Source organism: Perognathus longimembris, chromosome 5 (assembly GCF_023159225.1).
Source record: "Perognathus longimembris pacificus isolate PPM17 chromosome 5, ASM2315922v1, whole genome shotgun sequence".
In the NCBI taxonomy this organism is placed as follows: domain Eukaryota; kingdom Metazoa; phylum Chordata; class Mammalia; order Rodentia; family Heteromyidae; genus Perognathus; species Perognathus longimembris.
Window position 1 is genome coordinate 1,049,466 of NC_063165.1, and position 22,695 is coordinate 1,072,160.

The window sequence follows — 22,695 nt, forward strand, 5'->3', positions numbered from 1 at the left end:
GCGACTGCGTGCGGATGACGTGAACGCGAGCAGATGGCGTGACCGCGTGCGGATGGCGTAACTGCGTGAGGGTGACGTGACTGCATGCTGGTGGCATGAGCGGGTGGCGTGCCAGTGTGGATGGCGTGACAGCGTGCAGATGGCGTGACCATGTGTGGATGACGTGACCGCGTGTGGATGACGTGACCGCGTGCGGATGATGTGAACGTGAGCAGATGGCGTGACAGCGTGCAGATGGCGTGACCGCGTGTGGATGACGTGACCGCGTGCGGATGATGTGAACGTGAGCAGATGGCGTGACAGCGTGCAGATGGCGTGACCGCGTGTGGATGACGTGACCGCGTGCGGATGATGTGACCGCGTGCGGATGATGTGAACGTGAGCAGATGGCGTGACAGCGTGCAGATGGCGTGACCGCGTGTGGATGACGTGACCGCGTGCGGATGATGTGAACGTGAGCAGATGGCGTGACAGCGTGCAGATGGCGTGACCGCGTGTGGATGACGTGACCGCGTGCGGATGATGTGACCGCGTGCGGATGATGTGAACGTGAGCAGATGGCGTGACAGCGTGCAGATGGCGTGACCATGTGTGGATGACGTGACCGCGTGTGGATGACGTGACCGCGTGCGGATGATGTGAACGTGAGCAGATGGCGTGACAGCGTGCAGATGGCGTGACCGCGTGTGGATGACGTGACCGCGTGCGGATGATGTGAACGTGAGCAGATGGCGTGACAGCGTGCAGATGGCGTGACCGCGTGTGGATGACGTGACCGCGTGTGGATGACGTGACCGCGTGCGGATGATGTGAACGTGAGCAGATGGCGTGACAGCGTGCAGATGGCGTGACCGCGTGTGGATGACGTGACCGCGTGCGGATGATGTGAACGTGAGCAGATGGCGTGACAGCGTGCAGATGGCGTGACCATGTGTGGATGACGTGACCGCGTGTGGATGACGTGACCGCATGCGGATGGCGTGACCGCGTGCGGGCGAGGTGGCAGCGTGTGGATGACGTGACCGCGTGCGGATGGCGTGACCATGTGTGGATGACGTGACCGCTTGCAGGTGGCGTGCCCGCGTGTGGATGGCGTGACCGCTTGCGGGTGGCGTGACCGCGTGTGGATGGCGTGACCGCTTGCAGGTGGCGTGACCGCGTGTGGATGACGTGACCGCTTGCAGGTGGCGTGCCCGCGTGTGGATGGCGTGACCGCTTGCGGGTGGCGTGACCGCGTGTGGATGGCGTGACCGCGTGCGGGTGGCGTGCCCGCGTGTGGATGGCGTGCCCGCGTGTCGATGGCGTGACCGCGTGTGGATGGCGTGACCGTGTGCGGGTGGCGTGCCCGCGCCTAGCGGCCGCCGCTTCACAGGCCCGGCTGCCCCCGGGCGGCCCTGTCGCCGCCGGCCCGGGGACATTCCTGGCCAGCCCGCGTCCCCGAGGCCGTCGCCCCGCACAGCCGGAGGCGGCCGGCCGGTCCGGAGAGGCCGCTGCCCCGGGAGCCGGCGCGGAGGGCGAGCGCGGAGGCCCCGGGGCTCTGCCGGGCGCGGGGAGCGACGGAGGCGCGGCCCTCGGCCCCGCGGGACCCCGCCCACCTCCCGGCCCCGCCCCGGCCCCGCCCCTCCGGTGACGAAAGACGCCGCGGGACGGCCTTCGCCGCGTTGCCACGGTGACGGCGACGCGTCCCGCGGGGGCGGGAGGACGCGCTTCCGGGGCGGGGCGGGGCGGCCGGAAGTGCGTGGCCGCCGGGGCCATGGCGGCTCTCGGCGTCGTCTGCCTGCTGCTGGGGCTGGCGTCCTGGCGGCCGGCCCCGGCCCGGGCCTCGGGCGAGGAGTTCTGGCCGGGCCAGTCGGCGGCCGACATCCTGTCCGGGGCGGCGTCGCGCCGACGGTGAGCGCGCGTCCGGCGGCCGCAGGGGGCGGGGCGGGGCCCGCGGGCCTGGCGGGGCCCCACGGCGGGGGTCGCCGGGGTCGGGGTGGAGACCAGACAGCCAGCCGCGGGGCCCACGTGAGGGCCCGGGGCGGGGCTTCAGGGAGGGGGGCCGGGGCGCCTGCGCCGGGGGTCCAGGGAGAGGACCTGGGGGCGGGGCTCCAGGGAGGGGGGCCGGGCCTGGTCCGGGGGTCCAGGGAGAGGACCTGGGGGCGGGGCTCCAGGGAGGGGGGCCGGGCCTGGGCCGGGGGTCCAGGGAGAGGACCTGGGGGCGGGGTTCGAGGGAGGGGGGCGGGGCGCCTGCGCCGGGGGTCCAGGGAGAGGACCTGGGGGCGGGGCTCCAGGGAGGGGGGCTGGGGCCTGGTCCGGGGGTCCAGGGAGAGGACCTGGGGGCGGGGTTCGAGGGAGGGGGCCCGGGGCCTGGGCCGGGGGTCCAGGGAGAGGACCTGGGGGCGGGGCTCCAGGGAGGGGGGCTGGGGCCTGGTCCGGGGGTCCAGGGAGAGGACCTGGGGGCGGGGCTCCAGGGAGGGGGGCTGGGGCCTGGGCCGGGGGTCCAGGGAGAGGACCTGGGGGCGGGGTTCGAGGGAGGGGGCCGGGGGTCCAGGGAGAGGACCTGGGGGCGGGGCTCCAGGGAGGGGGACCGGGCCTGGTCCGGGGGTCTAGGGAGAGGACCTGGGGACCTGGAGGCGGGGCTCCAGGGAGGGGGGCCGGGGCGCCTGCGCCGGGGTTCCAGGGAGAGGACCTGGGGGCGGGGCTCCATGGTGGGGGGCCGGGCCTGGGCCGGGGGGTCCAGGGAGAGGACCTGGGGGCGGGGCCCCAGGGAGGGGGGCGGGGCGCCTGCGCAGGGGGTCCAGGGAGAGGACCTGGGGACCTGGGGGCGGGGCTCCAGGGAGGGGTCCGGGGCGCCTGCGCCGGGGGTCCAGGGAGAGGACCTGGGGGCGGGGCTCCAGGGAGGGGGGCTGGGGCCTGGTCCGGGGGTCCAGGGAGAGGACCTGGGGGCGGGGTTCGAGGGAGGGGGCCCGGGGCCTGGGCCGGGGGTCCAGGGAGAGGACCTGGGGGCGGGGCTCCAGGGAGGGGGGCTGGGCCTGGTCCGGGGGTCCAGGGAGAGGACCTGGGGGCGGGGCTCCAGGGAGGGGGGCTGGGGCCTGGGCCGGGGGTCCAGGGAGAGGACCTGGGGGCGGGGTTCGAGGGAGGGGGCCGGGGGTCCAGGGAGAGGACCTGGGGGCGGGGCTCCAGGGAGGGGGACCGGGCCTGGTCCGGGGGTCTAGGGAGAGGACCTGGGGACCTGGAGGCGGGGCTCCAGGGAGGGGGGCCGGGGCGCCTGCGCCGGGGTTCCAGGGAGAGGACCTGGGGGCGGGGCTCCATGGTGGGGGGCCGGGCCTGGGCCGGGGGTCCAGGGAGAGGACCTGGGGGCGGGGCCCCAGGGAGGGGGGCGGGGCGCCTGCGCAGGGGGTCCAGGGAGAGGACCTGGGGACCTGGGGGCGGGGCTCCAGGGAGGGGTCCGGGGCGCCTGCGCCGGGGGTCCAGGGAGAGGACCTGGGGGCGGGGCTCCAGGGAGGGGGGCCGGGCCTGGTCCGGGGGTCCAGGGAGAGGACCTGGGGGCGGGGCTCCAGGGAGGGGGGCCGGGCCTGGGCCGGGGGGTCCAGGGAGAGGACCTGGGGGCGGGGGTTCGAGGGAGGGGGGCTGGGGCCTGGTCCGGGGGTCCAGGGAGAGGACCTGGGGGCGGGGCTCCAGGGAGGGGGGCTGGGGCCTGGTCCGGGGGTCCAGGGAGAGGACCTGGGGGCGGGGCTCCAGGGAGGGGGGCTGGGGCCTGGGCCGGGGGTCCAGGGAGAGGACCTGGGGGCGGGGTTCGAGGGAGGGGGCCGGGGGTCCAGGGAGAGGACCTGGGGGCGGGGCTCCAGGGAGGGGGACCGGGCCTGGTCCGGGGGTCTAGGGAGAGGACCTGGGGACCTGGAGGCGGGGCTCCAGGGAGGGGGGCCGGAGCGCCTGGGCCGGGGGTCCAGGGAGAGGACCTGGGGGCGGGGCTCCAGGGAGGGGGACCGGGCCTGGTCCGGGGGTCTAGGGAGAGGACCTGGGGGCGGGGCTCCAGGGAGGGGGGCTGGGGCCTGGGCCGGGGGTCCAGGGAGAGGACCTGGGGGCGGGGTTCGAGGGAGGGGGCCGGGGCCTGGGCCGGGGGTCCAGGGAGGGGCCCAGAGGCCAATCAGGGGTTGGGTCGGTGGGACAGGCCAGCGTTCGGTGGCAGCAGGGTAGATTGTGGAGTTAGTTGGAACCTGCTGCCCTCTGGGTGGTCACCCCCAGGCTTGCTCCGATGTGTCCCCATTCATCCGCATCCCGAGCCCGGGAGGTGGGCGGAGCCTGACTCACCCGGCTCGCCAGGGCCCGTGCTCTTTGTCCCTGTGCCCATGGTGGGCGTTGATGGATAGAAACCACAGGCAGGCTGCTTTACCTGGCCGTCAGGGGGGACGGCACAAAGCAGACCCAGACATGGGTGTGACCTTGCCCTGGGCCGTCTCTGTGCCGGAGGGTGGTAAAGCAGGAACCCAGCACAGGTAAAACCCACACTGAGAGCAGTCCCGACGGTGTTTGCATTGAGGCCTAGGAGTTGGGCGTCCGGAGAGGGATAGCGGTTTCCCAAGTCGTTATCATACTGCTTCTGGCCACTGCTTGTCTTTCTTCCTCCGGCCAGAGACAGAAATGAGAGCTAGCTATGACCACACCTCACGCCTAAAACAAATCCGCAAGAATTGCTGTTCTTGTTACTAGTTTTTATTTTGAAACTGTCAGACACGTAACACTATTCTTGTGACTTGGAGTGAACTCATGAGCACTCGTAGCTTTGAACTCCAACCCTGGAAGTAGGCTCTGCATCCTCAGTAATCACGGAGCTCTCCCGGGCTCTCTAGACCACCGTGCGAACCGCAGCGCACTGATGCCCAGGTTCCGCCGCTGGCCGGGCAAGGTGTTGATGCTGGGGCCTCCACTGCTGGTGTGGGGAGCTTTCCAGGTGCCTGTCCCCGAGTCAGGAGGGTGGACACCCCCCTGTGCAGGCCAGGACCTGTGGGAGGCGTGGAGGGGAGCACATGGGCCTGGGCAGGCGGGTGTTGTGTGCGTGGCCTCACCAGAACCATGTCCTGCTCCTGTCCATGTCAGGTACCTTCTGTATGACGTCAACCCCCCCGAAGGCTTCAACCTCCGCAGGGACGTCTACATCCGCGTGGCCTCCCTGCTGAAGACCCTGCTGAAGACGGAGGAGTGGGTGCTGGTCCTGCCCCCGTGGGGGCGTCTCTACCACTGGCAGAGCCCGGACATCCATCAGGTCCGCATCCCCTGGTCAGAGTTCTTTGACCTGCCGAGTCTCAATAAGAACATCCCCGTGATCGAGTACGAGCAGTTCATCGCAGGTGAGGCTGCGGGGCGCGGTGGGAGCAGCTAGCGGGCCGGGCGGTCCTCGCTCACGTGGAGGGCTGGCCGCCCAGCCCAGCGTCTCCCTCAGGCCTGCCGCAGCGCGTGGGCATGCGGGGGTGGGGGGGCTTCCCAGCCTGCCAGCTCCTCCCGGGGTTCCCCCAGGGAAGTGGACGGCCCTAGGGGCCGCCCACAAGGACAAAAGGCGTTGGTCCCACGGACGCGGGCGGCGGGCGGGCGTCCCTGCGGCAGGGCCACACTGCGTTCTTCTCCCGTCTGGTTGTATGTGAGGGCACTTATTTGGAAGCCTTAACCTCTGTCTGGCTTTGGTAAGTGGTCCTTCCCTGCAAGACGCCTGGGCGGGGGCGGGGGGAACAGATGGGCTTCCTGGAGCTGGGGGGGATGGGTTTCCTGGGAGACTCCTGGGAGCCCTGAGGGGGGTTGGCTTCCAGGGAGGGGGGGACAGGTTGGGGGGGGACTATGGGCTTCCTGGGAGCCCTGAGGGGAGTGGACTTTGTGGGAGGGAGGTCAGGTGGGGGGGGGAACTATGGGCTTCTTGGGAGCCCTGGGGGGGGGGGTAGCTGGGCTTCCTGGAGGGGGGGGGGGCGGGAAGATGGGCTTCCTGTGAGAGGCCTGGGAGCCCTGTGGCCTGTGGGAGGAGGGGGAAGATGGGCTTCCTGGGAGACTTCTAGGAGCACTGAGGGGGGGCTGGGCTTCCTGGGGGGGGCAGGAAGATGGGTTTCCTGGGAGCCCTGGGGGAGCGGGCTTTAGGGGGGGACTACCGGCTTCTTGGGAGCCCTGTAAGGGGTGGCTGACTTTCCTGGGAGCCTTGGGTGGGAGGGGACGGGCTTCCTGTGAGAGGCTGGGGGGGGGGGGAAAGGGCTTCCTGGGAGCCCTGGGGGATATGGGCTTCCTGGGAGTCCTGGGGCAGGGGTTGAGGGGGGTGGGGAGGACGGGCTTCCTGTGAGAGGCTGGGGGAGGGGCGGGGGGAGGATGGGCTTCCTGGGAGTCCTGGGGCAGCGGTTGGGGGGTGGGGAGGACGGGCTTCCTGTGAGAGGCTGGGGGGCCGGGGAACGGGCTTCCTGGGAGTCCTGGGGGGGGGCTTCCTGGAGACACCTGGGAGCTTGGGAGGGTGGGTGGGGGTCGGGGAACGGGCTTCCTGGGAGCGGGGGGGGGGGGGGGGGGGGGAACGGGCTTCCTGGAGACACCTGGGAGCTTGGGAGGGTGGGTGGGGGCCGGGGAACGGGCTTCCTGGGAGTCCTGGGGGGGGCTTCCTGGAGACACCTGGGAGCTTGGGAGGGTGGGTGGGGGCCAGGGAACGGGCTTCCTGGGAGCCCTGGGGGTGGGGGGGACGAGCTTCCTGGAGACACCTGGGAGCTTGGGAGGGTGGGTGGGGGCCGGGGAACGGGCTTCCTGGGAGCCCTGGGGGTGGGGGGGGACGGGCTTCCTGGAGAGGCAGGCGTGCCCTGCGGGGAGGACGGCCTCCTTCCCCTGTGGACGGGGCTCAAGCTGCTGCCGCAGCGGCGATGCCGGGGCAGCACCGCGCCCGTGGGCAGCGTCTTTGCCTCACCAGTGGTGAAAGAGGAGCTCGGGGCCTGGCCTTGGCACCCGCTCCGAGCCCCGACTGGGCGCCCTGGGGGGGGCCGTCCTGGTTGCGGTGGGGTGGGCCGTCCGTGCCGCCTCTGGGCGGGTCCTCCGGGGCTGTGGCCTGGCCCCTCCTGGGGCGCCTTTCAGAGGGTTTCGGGTGGGGCGGGCAGGCTCGTGGCCCCTGGGTGGGGGAGGTCAGCAAGCCCCAGGGAGTGGTGTGGAGCAGAGCTAGGAGCGCAGGCGCGCGTGTCCTCCGGGGACGCCAGGCTGCCGGCACACTCAGGTGCCGCAAGACCAAGAAGACGCTGGGGAGCCCGTGGAGAGGCCACTGCCCCGCCCCCCCTCCCAGCCACGCGCTCCGCGTCCTCCGGGCCTCTGGGAAGGAGCTGATCTGGCACGGCGGCTCTGGGCACTCCTCGGCTGCCCTGCGTTTTCCTGTCCTTTTTCAGAGTCCGGGGGGCCCTTTATCGACCAGGTGTATGTCCTGCAAGGCTACGCGGAAGGCTGGAAGGAGGGCAGTTGGGAGGAGAAGGTGGACGGGCGGCCGTGTACGGACCCGCTGCTGTACTCCCAGGACAAGCACGAGTACTACAGGTACAGAGCAGACCCTCCAGGGCGCCGGGCCCCGCCCCCGCGCCGTCAGCGAGGGGACGCCCGCCCTGTGCCCCCCCCCTCCCCCCCCCCGCCTGCCTCGGACGCCAGCCCTCCCCACGCACAGGCCCCCACCATGCGGGATGGGGTGGCCGTGCAGTGCCGCTCACCCGCACCCTTGCGCGGAACCGGGGCTGTCGCTGAGACTCCGCCCGCCTCTCCCCTGCCCGCCCCTCCCATGAGGGTACCGCGCCCATGAGGCCACTGCCTGCCGTCCTGGTCCTGCATGTTTGCACTTTATAAGGACCGTACTTGCACACGTGTGTACCTTCCATCACCTCTTAACTGGATGAGAACACGTGTGTGCACACGACCGCGCACCTGGGCAGGAACACGTGTGTGCACACAACCGCGCACCTGGGCAGGAACACGTGTGTGCACGTGATGACCACGCACCTGGGCAGGAACACGTGTGTGCACATGATGACCCGCGCACCTGGGCAGGAACACGTGTGTGCACACGACCGCGCACCTGGGCAGGAACACGTGTGTGCACATGATGACCGCGCACCTGGGCAGGAACACGTGTGTGCACACGACCGCGCACCTGGGCAGGAACACGTGTGTGCACACGACCGCGCACCTGGGCAGGAACACGTGTGTGCACACGGCGACCGCGCACCTGGGTAGGAACACGTGTGTGCACATGATGACCGCGCACCTGGGCAGGAACACGTGTGTGCACATGATGACCGCGCACCTGGGCAGGAACACGTGTGTGCACACGACCCGCGCACCTGGGCAGGAACACGTGTGTGCACACGGCGACCGCGCACCTGGGTAGGAACACGTGTGTGCACATGATGACCGCGCACCTGGGCAGGAACACGTGTGTGCACATGATGACCGTGCACCTGGGCAGGAACACGTGTGTGCACACGACCGCGCACCTGGGCAGGAACACGTGTGTGCACACGACCGCGCACCTGGGCAGGAACACGTGTGTGCACATGGCGACCACGCACCTGGGTAGGAACACGTGTGTGCACACGACCGTGCACCTGGGTAGGAACACGTGTGTGCACACAACCGCGCACCTGGGCAGGAACACGTGTGTGCACACGACCGTGCACCTGGGTAGGAACACGTGTGTGCACATGATGACCGCGCACCTGGGTAGGAACACGTGTGTGCACACGACCACGCACCTGGGCAGGAACACGTGTGTGCACACGACCGCGCACCTGGGTAGGAACACGTGTGTGCACATGATGACCGCGCACCTGGGTAGGAACACGTGTGTGCACACGACCGCGCACCTGGGCAGGAACACGTGTGTGCACATGATGACCGCGCACCTGGGCAGGAACACGTGTGTGCACACGACCGCGCACCTGGGTAGGAACACGTGTGTGCACATGATGACCGCGCACCTGGGTAGGAACACGTGTGTGCACACGACCGCGCACCTGGGCAGGAACACGTGTGTGCACATGATGACCGCGCACCTGGGCAGGAACACGTGTGTGCACATGATGACCACGCACCTGGGCAGGAACACGTGTGTGCACACGGCGACCGCGCACCTGGGCAGGAACACGTGTGTGCACACGACCGCGCACCTGGGCAGGAACACGTGTGTGCACATGATGACCGCGCACCTGGGCAGGAACACGTGTGTGCACATGATGACCACGCACCTGGGCAGGAACACGTGTGTGCACACGACCGCGCACCTGGGCAGGAACACGTGTGTGCACACGGCGACCGCGCACCTGGGCAGGAACACGTGTGTGCACACGACCGCGCACCTGGGTAGGAACACGTGTGTGCACATGATGACCGCGCACCTGGGCAGGAACACGTGTGTGCACACGACCGCGCACCTGGGCAGGAACACGTGTGTGCACATGATGACCGCGCACCTGGGCAGGAACACGTGTGTGCACACGACCGCGCACCTGGGTAGGAACACGTGTGTGCACACGGCGCTCTCGCCAGCTGGCATGTTGGCTTGTTTTCCAGAGGCTGGTTTTGGGGTTATGAAGAAACCAGGGGCCTCAATGTCTCCTGCCTGTCGGTCCAGGGGTCGGCCTCCGTCATCGCGCCCGTGCTTTTGAAGAACACCTCTGCTCGGTGAGTGTGGGTGTTCCATCCGGCGGCCAGCGGGCCGGCCCGGGCACCGGGCAGACCGCAGGACGGGGGGAGGACGGGGAGGCTCGCAGCAGGGCTCCCAGCCCGCGTGGGGGGGTGGCCTCTGTCCTCCCCCAGGGGCGCAGGGGTGGCCCTCACCGCGGGGCTGCTCAGCCCCGGAGCCCTGAGTGCAGCTGGGGTGCTGAGACAGGATTCACTCCTCCCCGAGTCTACGCAGGCCTCAGGCGTGTGGCGTGTGGCGTGTGGCGGGGTTGAGCCAGGCCTGGGGCCGTGACCGGAGCCGGGCTCGGGCTTGGCCTGCCTGGGGTTAGAGATGCCGAGCAGGCTGGAGCAGCGGGCTCTGCTCTTCAGAAAGAAACTGCCCCTGCGCGTCTTGCCCTCTACCCCCTGGGCGGGGAGGATTCTGGGGTGCACCCTTGGCCCTGGGGCTATGAGGGCCGGGTGGGGCGAGGGCTGGCCAAGCCGTGAGACCCGGCACTGGTGGGGCCTCCAGGAGTGGGGGCAGTGGTGAGTCCATGGGGCCTTTGTTGTCACCTTGAAGCAGACATCCAGGTCATGAGCCCCTCTGAATTCTTTCTCTGCTGTCTCACTTGGGGCCGGGGGCGTCTCGCGGGGGTCTGTCTTATGGGGTCTGGACCCCTCCTCACTTTTCTTTTTTTTTTTGGCCAGTCCTGGGCCTTGGACTCAGGGCCTGAGCACTGTCCCTGGCTTCTTCCCGCTCAAGGCTAGCACTCTGCCACTTGAGCCACAGCGCCACTTCTGGCCGTTTTCTGTATATGTGGTGCTGGGGACTCGAACCTAGGGCCTCGTGTATCCGAGGCAGGCACTCTTGCCACTAGGCTATATCCCCAGCCCCCCTCCTCACTTTTCTGTGGTTAAACACAGGTCTGTGATGCTAGACAGAGCGGAGAACCTGCTCCACGACCACTACGGGGGGAAGGAGTACTGGGACGTGAGTGCTGCTTCCTCCACGGCTCCCGCTTGTGTGTGGTGCTGCGCGGCGGGCTGGGTGGAGACGTCTGGCTGTGGCCCCCACTCCCTGGCTGTGTGTAGGCCCCGTCCCCACTCCCTGGCTGTGTGTAGGCCCCGTCCCCGCTCCCTGGCTGTGTGTAGGCTCCGTCCCCGCTGCCTGGCTGTGTGTAGGCCCCGTCCCCGCTGCCTGACTGTGTGTAGGCCCCGTCCCCGCTGCCTGACTGTGTGTAGGCCCCGTCCCCGCTCCCTGGCTGTGTGTAGGCCCCGTCCCCGCTCCCTGGCTGTGTGTAGGCCCCGTCCCCGCTGCCTGGCTGTGTGTAGGCCCCGTCCCCGCTCCCTGGCTGCATGGGGTCCCGTCCCCGCTCCCTGGCTGTGTGTAGGCCCTGTCCCCGCTGCCTGACTGTGCGTAGGCCCCGTCCCCGCTGCCTGACTGTGTGTAGGCCCCGTCCCCGCTGCCTGACTGTGTGTAGGCTCCGTCCTTGCTGCCCGGCTGTGCAGGGTGCCCTGGGGTTAGGTTGTCTCTCCGGGCTCAGCCCAACCCTCCTTCTGTAGACGCGACGGAGTATGGTGTTTGCCAGGCACCTGCGTGCAGTGGGGGACGAGTTCAGGAGCAAGCACCTCAATTCCACAGACGCCTCGGACCGCATCCCGTTCCAGGAGGACTGGGTGCAGATGAAGGTAGGAGGAGCGGCCGGAGCCATCTCTGCATTCCTGCCAGCACGGGGCTCTTGTCTGCCTCCTGCAGACACCGCTGCCTACAGACGGGGCAGGAGTCGCCGGTGCGGAGCTGCTCCAGCCTCCCCTGAGAGGAGGAGGGCCCCGTGGTGACAGGCCGGGAGTGGGGAGCAGGCGGGATGGTGGTTTGCTCAGCAGGTCCAGCATCCCAGCAGCCCTTACGCAGTGGAACTCACGCAGTTAGGGAGGAAGAAGCCGCTGCTGTCCGGAGCTTCCGGAGGAGGCGCGGCCAGTCCCCACCCAGTAACGTGGACAGTGACACACTGGGTCCCTCGTGCCAGCCAGCTCCTTGTTGTGAGCACCGTGTCTCAGAGAGGACCTGTGCGGGTGTTAGGCCGTCTCCCGATGGCACCGCGGGCCTGGCGCTGTGCGGGTGTTAGGCCGTCTCCCGATGGCACCGCGGGCCTGGCGCTGTGCGGGTGTTAGGCCGTCTCCAGTGGTACCCACAGGGCCTGGCGCTGTGCAGGTGTTAGGCCGTCTCCAGTGGTACCCACAGGGCCTGGCGCTGTGCGGGTGTTAGGCCGTCTCCAGTGGTACCCACAGGGCCTGGCGCTGTGCGGGTGTTAGGCCGTCTCCAGTGGTACCCACAGGGCCTGGCGCTGTGCGGGTGTTAGGCCGTCTCCAGTGGTACCCACAGGGCCTGGCGCTGTGCGGGTGTTAGGCCGTCTCCCGATGGCACCATGGGCCTGGCGCTGTGCGGGTGTTAGGCCGTCTCCCGATGGCACCACAGGGCCTGGCGCTGTGCGGGTGTTAGGCCGTCTCCCGATGGCACCGCGGGCCTGGCGCTGTGCGGGTGTTAGGCCGTCTCCCGATGACACCATGGGCCTGGCGCTGTGCGGGTGTTAGGCCGTCTCCTGATGGCACCACAGGGCCTGGCGCTGTGCGGGTGTTAGGCCGTCTCCAGTGGTACCCACAGGGCCTGGCGCTGTGCGGGTGTTAGGCTGTCTCCCGATGTCACCGCGGGCCTGGCGCTGTGCGGGTGTTAGGCCGTCTCCAGTGGTACCCACAGGGCCTGGCGCTGTGCGGGTGTTAGGCCGTCTCCAGTGGTACCCACAGGGCCTGGCGCTGTGCGGGTGTTAGGCCGTCTCCAGTGGTACCCACAGGGCCTGGCGCTGTGCGGGTGTTAGGCCGTCTCCAGTGGTACCCACAGGGCCTGGCGCTGTGCGGGTGTTAGGCCGTCTCCCGATGGCACCGCGGGCCTGGCGCTGTGCGGGTGTTAGGCCGTCTCCCGATGGCACCGCGGGCCTGGCGCTGTGCGGGTGTTAGGCCGTCTCCCGATGGCACCGCGGGCCTGGCGCTGTGCGGGTGTTAGGCCGTCTCCCGATGGCACCCACAGGGCCTGGCGCTGTGCGGGTGTTAGGCCGTCTCCCGATGGCACCATGGGCCTGGCGCTGTGCGGGTGTTAGGCCGTCTCCCGATGGCACCCACAGGGCCTGGCGCTGTGCGGGTGTTAGGCCGTCTCCCGATGGCACCGCGGGCCTGGCGCTGTGCGGGTGTTAGGCCGTCTCCAGTGGTTTTCATAGTCAAGTTACTTGGATAATCCTGAGTGAAAGAAAGTAGGAAGCTGGTGACTTTTCTTTTGACCCTGTTTCAGAGTTCCACTTCCTGTTGCTGTTTCGCCCGGTGCGTGGTGACTGGAAAGGCTGATCCCCCCCCCCCCCCCCCCCCCGTACCTCAGAGCCGCCGAGCGCACCGGTGGCGTGCGTGGATGGGTCCCAGGGCCTGACTGTCTGTGTTCTCTGCAGGTCAAACTGGGATCCTCGCTCGGGGGGCCTTACCTCGGTGTGCACCTGAGGAGAAAGGATTTCATCTGGGGACACAGGGAGGACGTGCCCAGCCTGGAGGGGGCCGTGCACAAGATCCGGAGCCTCATGCAGACGCACCGGCTGGACAAGGTGTTCGTGGCCACAGATGCCATCAGGAAGGGTAGGTGACCCCACAGACGCCCTCAGAAAGGATAGACGGCTCTGAGCCCCAGCCTCATTTCTTTATATGTTATTTTTGGGTGTCTTGGGTCTTGAACTCAGGGCCGGGGTGCTGTCCCTGAGCTCTTCAGCTCAAGACTGGCACTTTACCACTGTAGGCCACAGGGCTTCTGGTTTTCTGGTGGTTCATTAGAGAGAAGAGTTTCATGGGTTTTCCTGCCTGAGCTGTCTTTGAACAGCGATCCCCCTATCTCAGCCTCTGGAGTAGCTGGGACCACAGGGGTGAGCCACCAGCCCCGGCCTGATGAGAGGCGGGGCAGGCCTCGGCCTGTGTGACCACCGCAGCGCTGACTGAGAGAGCAGGTAGCATGGCGGGCGGCTCCCGGCAGACGCCCCTGTCAGCGCCTGTCCTCCACCCTGCAGAACAGGAAGAGCTGAAAAGGCTGCTGCCGGAAATGGTGAGGTTTGAGCCCACCTGGGAGGAGCTGGAGCTCTACAAGGACGGCGGCATCGCCATCATCGACCAGTGGATCTGCTCTCACGCCAGGTACCGCCGCCTTGCTAGAAGGTTCTCACTTCCGAGCACTCCACGCTCAGAGCAGCGCCTGTGCCCCTCGCTCACTCCCGCCTCCTTCTTACCTCTCCTTGGTGATGCTGGGGTGCTGAGGCCCCGCCTCCTCCTGGGCCGGGGTGCTGAGGCCCCACCCCTCCTGGGCCCCATGTGCTCTGAGGCCCCGCCTCCTCCTGGACACCCCCGCCCCCCGTGTGTTGTGGCCCCGCCCCTCCTGGGCCCCAGTGTGCTGAGGCCCCGCCTCCTCCTGGGCCCCTGGTGTGCTCTGAGGCCCCGCCTCCTCCTGGACACCCCGCCCCTCCGTGTATTGTGGCCCCGCCCCTCCTGGGCCCCTGGTGTGCTCTGAGGCCCCGCGTCCTGGGCCCCTGGTGTGCTCTGAGGCCCCGCCTCCTGGGCCCCGTGTGCTCTGAGGCCCCGCCTCCTCCTGGGCCCCAGTGTGCTGAGGCCCCGCCCTCCTGGGCCCCGTGTGCTGAGGCCCCGCCTCCTCCTAGGCTCCGCCTCCTGGGCCCGTGTGTTCTGGGGCCCCGCCCCCTCCTGGGCCCCAGTGTGCCCTGAGGCCCTGCCCTCCTGGGTCCCGTGTGCTGAGGCCCCGCCTCCTCGTAGGCTCCGCCTCCTCCTGGGCCCCGTGTGCTCTGAGGCCCCGCCCCCTCCTGGGCCCCAGTGTGCCCTGAGGCCCCGCCCTCCTGGGCCCCGTGTGTTCTGAGGCCCCGCCCCCTCCTGGGCCCCAGTGTGCCCTGAGGCCCCGCCCTCCTGGGCCCCGTGTGTTCTGAGGCCCCGCCCCCTCCTGGGCCCAGTGTGCCCTGAGGCCCCGCCCTCCTGGGCCCGGGTGCCCGCGCCCTCCAGGGCGGTTTCTGGCCGTCCTAGGAGGGAGCCCCGCCTTGGGCAGCCTGGCCGCAGGTCCCGGGCCGCGTGGAGTGGCCGCTCCTTCCGGTCACCCAGAGAAGGGGTTCCGCGGCCTGGCGTGTGCGCGTGGGGCGTTGGGGTCCTGCTGCAGCCAGTGGGGGGGGGACGGGAGCCCTGGCCTCGCCCACCGTCGTGGGCCCGGAGCCTCACCTCCCCGCTTGGCAGGTTCTTCATCGGCACCTCCGTCTCCACGTTCTCCTTCCGGATCCACGAGGAGCGAGAGATCCTGGGCTTGGACCCCACGACCACCTACAACCGCTTCTGTGGAGACCAAGAAAAGGCCTGCGAGCAGCCCACGCACTGGAAGATCGCCTACTGAGCCGCCGCGGCGGGGGCCGCGTGGGGCCGGCGTCGGGGCCTGCGAGCCAGCGCGGGAGCCGCCGCCTCGGGGGCCGCCTGGGGCCGGCGTCGGGGCCTGCGAGCAGCCCACGCACTGGAAGATCGCCTACTGAGCCTCCGCCTCGGGGGCCGTCGGGGGGGCCGGCGTCGGGGCCTGCGAGCCAGCGCGCGAGCCGCCGCCTCGGGGGCCGCCTCGGGGGCTGTCGGGGGCCGCTCAGGGCCTGCGAGCCGCCGCCTCGGGGGCCGCCTGGGGCCGGCGTCGGGGCCTGCGAGCCAGCGCGGGAGCCGCCGCCTCGGGGGCCGTGTGGGGCCCGCGTGGGGCCTGCGAGCGGGCGAGCCGCCGCCTCGGGGGCCGCCTGGGGCCGGCGTCGGGGCCTGCGAGCCGGCGAGCCACCGCCTCGGGCGGGCCGGGCCGGCTGGGCGCGAGCCCGGGTGGGAGGCGCTGTCCGAGCCGCGGGCCCGGGCCTGGTGGAGCCGGGGGCGGAGGGCGGCACCGGAAGGCCCCCAGCCGGCCGCGTGCTGTCGGTGCGGGGCGGGCCTGTGGCGGCCGGCGGCTCCCGCGTCCCCGGATGGACTCGGGCTCGGGCTCCGGGTGAATCCTGTGCCCCGAGAAGGACCGAGGGCCCCGCCGCCCGGCGCGCCCCGCCGCCCGGGCCCCGCCGCTGCAGCTGGGGCGCCGCGCCTCGGCCAGCGTGGACACCCGGGCCCGGGGAGGGAGCCGCCCCCCCCATGCCGCCGGGGCGGGCCGAGGCTCAGCGCCGCGGGCGGAGAGACGACGTGGTCACCCTCCATTTGTACGCCCGTGTCAGTAAAGTTCCTTTTCTAGAAAATGGCCCAGAACGTGCCTGTCTCCTACCCCGTGTCCCAGGCCGCGGCCTCGCACCGCGCCTCTCCCCGGACTGCACACCTGCTCCGCCGCGGGCCAGGCTGGCGGGAGGGGGGGGATGGGAGGACGCAGGGATGGGAGGACTCGGGGTGTGGAGGACACGGGGATGGGAGGACTCGGGGTGTGGAGGACGTGGGGTGTGGAGGACTCGGGGATGGGAGGACGCGGGTGTGGAGGACACGGGGATGGGAGGACACGGGGATGGGAGGACACGGGGATGGGAGGACTCGGGTGTGGAGGACGCGGGGTGTGGAGGACTCAGGGATGGGTGGACGCGGGTGTGGAGGACGCGGGGATGGGAGGACGCGGGGATGGGAGGACTCGGGTGTGGAGGACGCGGGGTGTGGAGGACTCGGGGATGGGAGGACTCGGGGTGTGGAGGACTCGGGGATGGGAGGACGCGGTGTGGAGGACGCGGGGTGTGGAGGACGCGGGGTGTGGAGGACGCGGGGTGTGGAGGACTCGGAGATGGGAGGACTGGCGGTGTGGCTTGTGGGCTGCTGCCCTGATCCTCACCCTGTGGGTCTGGGGGAGTCTGAAGTCCGTGGCGAGGGCCGCGGAGCCCAGCTCTCCTCCAGTGGCCTGGGGCTTGTGAGCTCAGTGGAGCTGCTGGCCTCGCGGTCGCAGGTGGGGACAGCACGGGCCGCGGTCACCCGGCTCTGGCTCCACGTGCCGTCTGTCCGGCCGCCAACCCCGTCTGCTGGTCTGCCGGCCGAGCTGAGGCTCGGCGCGTCTCATCCTGCGGCTGCCCCTGTAGCTGGGAGGCCACGAGGCTGCGGGGGCGGGGCCCTGGGGAGGGGGGCCCTGGGGAGGGGTCCTGAGGAGGGGGCCCTGGGGAGGGGGGCCCTGGGGAGGGGGCCCTGGGGAGGGGTCCTGAGGAGGGGGCCCTGGGGAGGGGGCCCTGGGGAGGGGGCCCTGGGGAGGGGGGCCCTGGGGAGGATCTTTGCTGGCTATCGCTCTCACAAGGGTCTTATATGCAGAATACACAAAAAGCTCAGTATCCTAAACCCTCAAAGAATCAATAACCCCATCAATAAATGGGCAAAGGGCTACAGAGAGTGACTTCTCAGAAGAAGCAAAAATAGCCGATGAAAATGCACGAGGAAACGCTCCACACCCCAGGCCACGCATAAGAGAAACGCAGATCCAAACACCGGGGTTCCCCCCCCCCCCCCGTGAGATTGGCCATCCTCAGACTATTGGCAGCCACGGGGGGGGGGGTGGGAGCGCGAGCCCGGACAGCCGCTGTGGAAGGCGGGGGGGCCTCCGCGGCGAGGTGGCCGCGGCCTTCCTGGGACGCACGGACGGCACTCGTGGACGTTCACCCCACACACTAACCGTCGCGCTGCAGCGGAGGACGTCGCACGCCATGTCACCGCCGCACGAGGGCGCGGCCGGACGCCGTCGGGGATCCGGAAAAGGTGGCGGACGCGTGCGCTGGGACGTGACCCATCCTCAGGAGGACCACGCCACCCGCGGGAAGTGACCCAGCGGCGGCGGAGGCCGTCACCCACGGGGGGCCGCCCGGGTCTGAAGTCACCCCGTGTGCCCTCCCTGCCCGCCGCCCACCGTGGGGTTGCCGGTGCAGCCAGGGCGCCAGGTCCGCCCGGCCCGCCTGCACCCCACGGACCCGGCGCTCCCGCCTGGCGGGTCTCCCCGCGCACACACCCGCCTGTGCCTCCTCAAAGCGCAGGTTTTATAACGCCAAGGTCTAGCTCTGTTTGGAGCAACAAAGCTTAAAACACTGATATTCTTAGTAAAACTGACGAACTAGCTGTTTTGTTTTTTTTCTTCTTTTGTCAGTCGTGGGGCTTGAACTCGGGGCCTGGGCGTGGTCACTAAGCTCTTTGCGCAAGGCTCTGCTGCTTGGGGTGGTTCAGCGGCGGGTCAGGTGTCGTCAGCGCCCGGCTAACAGGCGGCAGTGCCGCTCTCCGAGGGACCGACGCCCAACACCCGGGAGTCACCCTCACCTCAGACAGCCACCCCGCCGCCCTGCCAGCGGGAACAAGAACGCAGATTCCAACGGAGGTCTTCCTAGAGAACGCCGACCCGGAGGCTGGAGGGCCCCCCGGAAGGCAGGAACTAAAGCCCCAGGGCCGCGGCCGGGCGTGCAGGTGAGCTTCCGTGGAGAGACACGGGGGCTCTGAACTCGGGGCCTCTGCCTCGCGCCCCGCTCACAGCCCTTTGCGTGCTTTGTTTTTCCAGACGAGGATATCTTCAAAGCTGGGATTACAGGGGTGAGGCAGCCCACGTGGCCTGGCGTGCCCTCCCTCCTCCCCACGCCCCTCTCTTTCTCCGGTGGCCCCGGGGTTTGAACTCGGGCCTTGCACTTTCTAGCCAGCTCCTCCCCTTGAGCCAAGTCCCCAGCGAGAGGGCTCCCGGGCCTGTGCCCGGTGCGGCCACCAGGGGGAGCCCGCGCTCCAGCCTTGGCTGCGTGGGGCTCGGGTGCGGGGGAGCCAGCCCGGGGAGCCGGGGGGCCGAGCCCCTTCCAGTCCCAGCGCCCAGCACGGCCTCCGCCTCCGAATCTGGACGCGGGGCCGTCGAGGCCAGCACTGACCGAGGAAGACTTCCGGCTGGAGCCTCCGCCCCCAGCAGCTCAGGGGCGCCGAGGGCTTTTAGGGGACGCACGAGGACCCCCAGTGAGGGGGTAGGGTGGCTTCAGAAGGGCCCGTGTGGGGTGTCTAACTCCGGTCCCTCGCCCCGCGGGGAGGCCCATCTCGCCTCACGCGTCCTTATAAAGGCTCCGCCTGTGAGACTTTGGGACGAGCTCCCTCCCTCTCACTGTCCGTCTGAACCGTGCTGGGGCCCCTCCCTCGTGGACCCCCCAGATCTCCTCCTGTGCAGGGCGCATCCCGAGGGACCCGGGAGGGTCTGGGGTCAGAGGAGGATGGCGAAGCCTGCGGCTCCGGGCAAGCCGTCCCCTCGGCGTCTACCTCTGCGTTCTCCGCCGCGCTCCCACTAGGAGACGGGACGGGGGGAAGGCCGTCCACCTGGGCTCCCGAACCCGCGCCTGTCAAGGTGCAGAACCAACGCGGAGCCCCGTGTTTAGACGAGGGGCCCCCGCGACCGGCCACATGGGGCCACGTGAAGGACGAGGACAACAGGGGACTGTTAGCAACGAAAACCCTATAGGAGCCCTCTAGCTTCGCTTATTCTTGTCTTGTTTTCCCCAGTCCTGGGCCTTGAACTCAGGGCCTGAGCACTGTCCCTGCCTGGCTTCTTTGTGTTCAAGGCTAGCACTCTGCCACCTGAGCCACAGCGCCCCTTCTGGCCTTCCCTGTCTATGTGTTGCTGGGGCATCGAACCCAGGGCCTCGTGTATACAAGGCGCGCGCTCTACCACTCCAGCCACAGCTCTGGCCTGGCTTTGTAGATGTCAGGAAGCCGCACGAGCTTGAAGGTAGGCAGAGTTTAGTGACAGCCCCCCGACGTCTGTACGACTCCTCCTAAGCAATGACCCCCAGAAGGAGCCACCACGCCGAGCTCCCTGAAAGCTGCGTCCGACGCTTAACCAGTACGCTTGCTCTTCTGATCTTTAACTTATTTTTTAGTGGTACTTGTGCTGTAACCCTAGTCCTTCTGCTTTAGCTACTTTTTAGATAGGGAAAACAACTTTTGGCAGGGGCAAGGCGTCAGACCTCAGTGTTACTCACGGCCACCTGCCTGGCGGGGGCTACAGGTGCGAACGACTCAGTCTACTGACTTGTCAAGTTGGGGGTTTGCAAACCTTTGCAGGCTGCGGGGAGCCAGCCTTGATCCGGGGAGGCCGCTGGCTGGGATGGCAAGTGTCGGAAGCAGAAGATCCGAAGCCACTTGGCTTACCAGGAATTTATTATCCTGCCGTTCTCAATTTCTGAGACGCTTACAAGAGGCCCGGCCTAACTCACCAAAGCACCGTCATCTGTCCATGGGTCTGGGTGACCTCGTCAACCCTGCTGTGTTCTAAGCGGGTTGGGGACATTGAAATGTTCATTGTAGTGGCTCTTCCCCCCCCCCCTTTTGTTTTTTTCCAGTCCTGGGACTTGAACTCAGGGCCTGAGCACTGTCCCTGGCTTCTTTGTGCTCAAAGCTAGCACTCTACCACTTGAGCCATAGCACCAATTCCGGCCTTTTCTGTTTGTGTGGTGCTGAGGAATCGAACCCAGGGCCTCATGCATGCTAGGCAAGCACTCTACACTAAGCCACCTTCCCAGCCCCCCCCCCCCGCACCTATTTTTTTTTTTTGACAAAGTCCTTCTGTCGTATTAGTTAGAATGTGTTGTCACTGCCACCTTTGAAGTTGCAGATTTAGTTCATTCTATTTGTGGCACGCACCCTCCATGTAACCTGATCCATCTTGTCAGCCTATTGAACCAAATTAGACTTATTTTCTGTCTGAGAAGTCTGACCTACTTTGTTCAGTTGAAGCTAAAGAATTAGCACGCTTTTCCAGGGATATTAAAAACAGAAAATCACTGACAAATAAATTATAGTACACATCTTGGATAAATTATTGAAGGCAATAAAGACAGAATTTTAAACATATAGGTCTAATATAATTAACTGACCCATTTTACAACATATCACTAAAAGACAATGAGTCTTAGTTAATTTCTAACAACTTAATGAAGCATGTAGATAAGTGTTCAGGTTATGTACCCAGAAGAAAAGGATTGTGTCTATGTTTATTGCTCCCAAGTGTTAAGCACTGAAAAAATTATCTGAACCCCTTCCTTTCCTGTTTTTTAAGTGTTTCCCAGTGTTGGGGGTAAACCCAGGGTCTCGCCCGTGCCTGGCAGGTGTTGGGGGTAAACCCGGGGTGTCGCCCGTGCCTGGCAGGTGTTGGGGGTAAACCCGGGGTGTCGCCCGTGCCTGGCAGGTGTTGGGGGTAAACCCGGGGTGTCGCCCGTGCCTGGCAGGTGTTGGGGGTAAACCCGGGGTGTCGCCCGTGCCTGGCAGGTGTTGGGGGTAAACCCGGGGTGTCGCCCGTGCCTGGCAGGTGTTGGGGGTAAACCCGGGGTGTCGCCCGTGCCTGGCAGGTGTTGGGGGTAAACCCGGGGTGTCGCCCGTGCCTGGCAGGTGTTGGGGGTAAACCCGGGGTCTCGCCCGTGCCTGGCAGGTGTTGGGGGTAAACCCGGGGTGTCGCCCGTGCCTGGCAGGTGTTGGGGGTAAACCCGGGGTCTCGCCCACGCTAGGCAGGTGTTGGGGGTAAACCCGGGGTCTCGCCCACGCTAGGCAGGTGTTGGGGGTAAACCCGGGGTCTCGCCCACGCTAGGCAGGTGTTGGGGGTAAACCCGGGGTCTCGCCCACGCTAGGCAGGTGTTGGGGGTAAACCCGGGGTCTCGCCCACGCTAGGCAGGTGTTGGGGGTAAACCCGGGGTCTCGCCCACGCTAGGCAGGTGTTGGGGGTAAACCCGGGGTCTCGCCCACGCTAGGCAGGTACCCTCTCGCTTTTATACACTCCCAGCCCTGCCCCCATCAATTCTGTTAAGCATCATCAGATTCATTTGCATGTATGAAGAAGGAAGATAGGCATGGCTATAACTAGCCCAATGCTGTTGTTTATGAGTGTTCATCTACAGAAAATAAGAGGAACGAGAAGCAAGTGGCCTGGGAAGATGAAACTCCCCCCGCCCCGCCGCCGACTTGAGGCCAGAGGAATGGAACGTCCAATCACTCCTCAGTTCTCGTGTCCACTTTGGCCCCACTGGTCTCCGCCTGAGACAAGCAGGTGAAAGGCCAATGTACTACAGAAGGTAAGTGCAATTCTGTATTGGATTGGCTTTACACCTTATCACATCCAGAACAGAAGTTATTTGTCTATTGTAGTACTGCTTTTAACTTGAATGGTACTTAAGGTTTGTTTTTCATTTAAATGTGGAGATATTAGTCAGTGAGAATTAAAATAAATTTCCAGATTCCAGAGCTACAGACCGTAGGAGAACCCCCTTCCTCTGCTTTGCCCCTCCCTCCCAGCCTTCCCTCCCAACCTTCCCTCCCAACCCTCCCTCCCTGCCCTCCCTCCCAACCCTCCCTCCCTGCCCTCCCTCCCAGCCCTCCTTCCCAGGCCCTCCTGCATGTGTACTTACATGTGTGTGACCTCTCCTCACACCACAGGGGCATACACGGTGCTTTGCAGCCAACTCGTCATTTAATTGTGAGTGTCTGTAATAAAACACTATTCTGGGGCTGGGAACATGGCCTAGTGGTAGAGTGCTTGCCTTGTGTACATGAAGCCCTGGGTTCGATTCCTCAGCACCACACAATAGTCAAAGCCGGAAGTGGCGCTGTGGCTCAAGTGGTAGAGCTCTAGCCTTGAGCACAAAGAAGCCAGGGACAGTGCTCAGGCCCTGAGTTTAAGTCCCGGGACTGGAAAAAAAAAAAAAACAAGTACACCCCCTCCCCCACTACTCTGTCTTGTTCTTGTTCCTCATCTGTTTTTTCTCGCTGTCATGGTACCCATGTTCTCAGCCAGTGGCTGTGGAGAAGGTCAGGGTTCTTCCTGCGTTCTACCCATGACCTTCCTTCACACAGGCCAGCCAGCATGGCATCGTCATCTCCCGACGCAGAGGGGAGGAGACGAGGTCAGCTACAAAATAATTCCCCTCCCATCAAGTCATTTCCGGTAGTGGAGCCCACATACCCTGCGGAAGCCCAGAGGAAGCCAGGAATCCCGGGGGCGGGGGAGCAACAGGAGCAGGGCAAATGCTCTGGGTACTTGGG

General features: G+C 67.1%; 1 protein-coding gene across 1 annotated transcript; it reads left to right on the forward strand.

The window, feature by feature from the left end:
- Positions 1 to 1,734: 1,734 nt before the first annotated feature.
- Positions 1,735 to 15,256, forward strand: LOC125351167 (GDP-fucose protein O-fucosyltransferase 2). The gene is made up of 9 exons (XM_048345879.1): positions 1,735 to 1,890; positions 5,080 to 5,330; positions 7,368 to 7,512; positions 9,535 to 9,645; positions 10,549 to 10,615; positions 11,188 to 11,313; positions 13,116 to 13,296; positions 13,719 to 13,842; positions 14,935 to 15,256. The coding sequence occupies exons 1-9, from the start codon at positions 1,754 to 1,756 to the stop codon at positions 15,086 to 15,088; spliced, it is 1,296 nt and encodes a 431-aa protein (XP_048201836.1). The 5' UTR covers positions 1,735 to 1,753; the 3' UTR covers positions 15,089 to 15,256.
- The last annotated feature ends 7,439 nt before the right edge of the window (positions 15,257 to 22,695 follow it).